The sequence below is a fragment of the Mastomys coucha genome, unplaced genomic scaffold (genome assembly GCF_008632895.1).
Source record: "Mastomys coucha isolate ucsf_1 unplaced genomic scaffold, UCSF_Mcou_1 pScaffold22, whole genome shotgun sequence".
In the NCBI taxonomy this organism is placed as follows: domain Eukaryota; kingdom Metazoa; phylum Chordata; class Mammalia; order Rodentia; family Muridae; genus Mastomys; species Mastomys coucha.
In genome coordinates this window covers 209049557-209052851 of record NW_022196905.1, presented here as the reverse complement: position 1 = coordinate 209052851, position 3295 = coordinate 209049557, and the positions used below count along the sequence as shown (strand labels likewise).

Sequence of the window (3295 nt, the reverse complement as noted above, 5' to 3'; positions counted from 1 at the left end):
TTAAAAAAAAAAAAAAAAGAAGAAAGATGTTTGTTATGATAAAACTATCAACCTAGGGCACAGTGGCCTCCGACTCGCCCTCCTAAGAATGGAGAGCCAAGAGTCACATGAGGTAAAGGCCATTGGAGCTGGCCTCGAGGAGCCTCAAGAGTCAGCAGCTACCCTTGGCTGGGTAGTCACCATTTTGCTGAATCTAGTTCATCTCACCCAGCCCTTCTCGTTCCTCAGGACTGAGCCTCCTGCTGTCCAGCACGCCTGGGATGGGTAATGGTGTGCAGGAAGGCTCGGTGCGCCTACGAGAGGATGCCGAAGCCGTCCTGGCTGGGGCCGTCTCCTCAAAGGCAAGTAGTGCCATCTCCCTGGGGAACAGTGGTTTTCAGCCTTCCTAATGCTATGACCCTTCAATACAGTTTCTCATGCTGTGGTGACCAACCATAAAATTGTTTTGTTTCTATTTCATAACTGTAATTTTGCTGCTGTTATGGATAATAATGTAAATATCTGATTGCAGGAGATCTGATATGGGACCCCTCTGAAAGGGTCATTCAACAACCCCCCCCAGGTTGAGAACCACTGCTGTAGGAAGATCTCTGGGGTTCCCTACTGGGTCAGCAGAACATAGTATAGTCCTTGCCATCCTCACTCCCTGATGCATTTCTGTCTGAGCTCACTGTGAACAAGGGTCCCAAGAAGATGCCTGCTGCATGAGGTGTCACCCAAATCCAGCCAGGCCCAGCATCTGGCAGCAGGCCAAGACCTTATCCATAGCCGTGAGTGGCACTGAGAGCTGATGATGCAGAGCAGGGATGCCAGGTTCATCCCCAAGGCCCTTGGAAATGGAGAGTGGGGCTGGGCACCCTAGACTGTTGCCCCAGCACACAGGAGTCTAAGGCCAGAGGATCACAAGTTCCAAGCCAGCCTGCACTGTAAGCAAAACCCATCTCAAAAACCTTAGCAGCAGCAGCACAGCAGTCAGCTCAGCCCACACTATGGACTTCTGCTGCCAGCCGGTGTCCTGCTGGACACAAACAGGCTGGCACAGCCCACGGGCCACCCTAGGTCCTGGCAGGTGCGACACCAACAGTCTCAAAGTCCATGCTGTCAGTGGCTGAGCTGGCAGCACCCTATAATCATCCTGACCTTTCCCTGAGTTACAGGAGGCACCTGGGACTGTCAGGGCAGGGGGTGGGGGGAACAATAGGGATGCACTTACCAGGGCCAGCTTGGAGGTCACTAATGAGGTACTTAGGCATAGTCCTTCAGAGGCTAGCTGACTTCCTGACAGAATTCAAAGGATTTGTATGCAGCCATCTGCACTCCAGAGTCTTCCAGGACAAATGCTGCTCCAGGGACCCACTGAAGGCACTGTTCACTACGGTGAACATCCACCATCACCTCCCACCACTCCCTAATGTTATCCCCTACTGACCACTGCTGTGTGCTGCTCTGCCCACCTCCCATCACTCCCTAACGTTATCCCCTGCTGACCACTGCTGTGTGCTGCTCTACCCTTATGGCCATCCCATGCAGGGGGTGACTACCAGCTGGGCATAGTGCACACACCTGTAAACTCAGTTCCAAAACCTCAGCTGGTCAGTGGTGACATGTACCTTTAAACCCAACACTCTGGAGGTAGAGGCAGGCAGATCTCCAGGATAGCCAGAGCTATACAGAGAAACCCTGCTCTCCCCACCCCCTAAGATGGCTCCAAGATGTCACACTACAATTATACAAACAAGGGTAGGGATGAGGAGCCAGGGATTCCACATAGGAGTCATGAAAACTGGGAAGTTGGAAGGATGATTTGGGACATCTTACATGGTAACTGTCCCGCTCACCCCAGAGCTGACTGCACAAGGCTAAGCAGTGTTTCAAACAACACTGAGGCTGAAGAGAGGTGGGCGAGGGAGAGTAGTGCTCACTCGCTGTCTCGGCACTTGAGTGGCTGAGGCAGGAGGATTTCAAGATTAAAGACAGTCTGGACTATGGAATGAGACCCTGTCTCAAATCAGGGAACATGATGGTTACGTGCGTGGCATGGCACACACAACAGTTACGTGGCACACGCCTTTAGTCCTAGTGCTCAGGATCTAGGTGTAAATCCTGAGATGAAGCCAGACTTCTACAGAAACAAATTCCAGGCCAGCCATGATTACATAGAGGGAGCCTGTCTCAAAACAAACAAACAAACAAACAAACAAACAAACAAACAAAATCAAGAGAAAAAGGCCCGGGAGATGGTTCAGTGAGTAAAAAAGTGTTTGTCAAGCATGAGGACCTGGGTTCAGACCCTCAGGATCCACATGGAACCATGACAGCCTGTGTCTGTGACCCACACTAGGGCAGGAAGACACAGAGAGGGGAGGATCCTGGAGCTTGTTTACCGTTCAGTCTAGCTGAATCAGTGAGCCCACTAAGAGAAGAAAGATGATGAGGAGAACACCTGATGCTGACCTCTGGCCTACACACACACACCCCCGTGCACACAAGAACACAGACATTAAAGGCATTTGATGCATCTCTGGGTCTTGGTCCCCTCCAGCCTCTGTGAGGCCTTGTCCACTTTGTTTTTGAGACCTTAACCTGGAGTTCTGTTGCAGAGAGACCACAGGCAAGTGCTTAGCTCCCTGCTGTCCGGAGCCCTGGCCGGTGCGCTCGCCAAGACAGCAGTAGCCCCCCTGGACCGGACCAAGATCATCTTCCAAGGTAACAGTTGTGCACCTGCTCTTGTGCAGTGTGGAGATGGCCAGGCAGCCTCCGCCTTCTCCCTCAATCCCAAATACAGACTCAGACTGTAGCCCAGGCAGGCTGGCTCCTCATTCACTTTGTAGCCTTGAATCTACAGCAATCCTCCTGCCTCAGCCTCCTAAATGCTGGGTGTTATGCCCGGTTTGAGGAACCCCAGGAGACTGCCAGGTATTTCAAGTCAGATACAAGAACAAAGAGAGTCTTTTTTGGTTTTTCGAGACAGGGTTTCTCTGTGTAGCCCTGGCTGTCCTGGAACTCACTCTGTAGACCAGGCTGGCCTCAAACTCAGAAATCTGCCTGCCTCTGCCTCCCAAGTGCTGGGATTAAAGACATGCACCACCACAGCCTGGCGATAGTCTTTATTACACAAATCTGACTCGGAATGGAAAGCCTTCCCTGCTGGCAATGCCCTCATCCAGAGGCTTGAGATATATATAGGAACATGGATGCATGCATAAGCTGGGGTTCTTGAGCTTTGGCAGTGCGTGGTTGGGGATGGGGTAAAAGGAGTGCTAGCCTTCAAACCTTCAGACACTGGGGGGGGGGG

At 51.9% G+C, this 3295-nt stretch overlaps 1 protein-coding gene across 1 annotated transcript in view; it reads left to right on the top strand.

Moving 5' to 3' along the window:
• Window positions 1-3295, top strand: part of Slc25a42 (solute carrier family 25 member 42) — a 28329-nt gene that overhangs the window by 18297 nt on the left and 6737 nt on the right. Inside the window, exons 2-3 of the mRNA XM_031340087.1 lie at window positions 229-341; window positions 2601-2706. Of these exons, the coding sequence (XP_031195947.1) occupies window positions 261-341; window positions 2601-2706 (187 nt within the window). The 5' untranslated portion in view covers window positions 229-260. The remainder of the gene's footprint in view (window positions 1-228; window positions 342-2600; window positions 2707-3295) is intronic.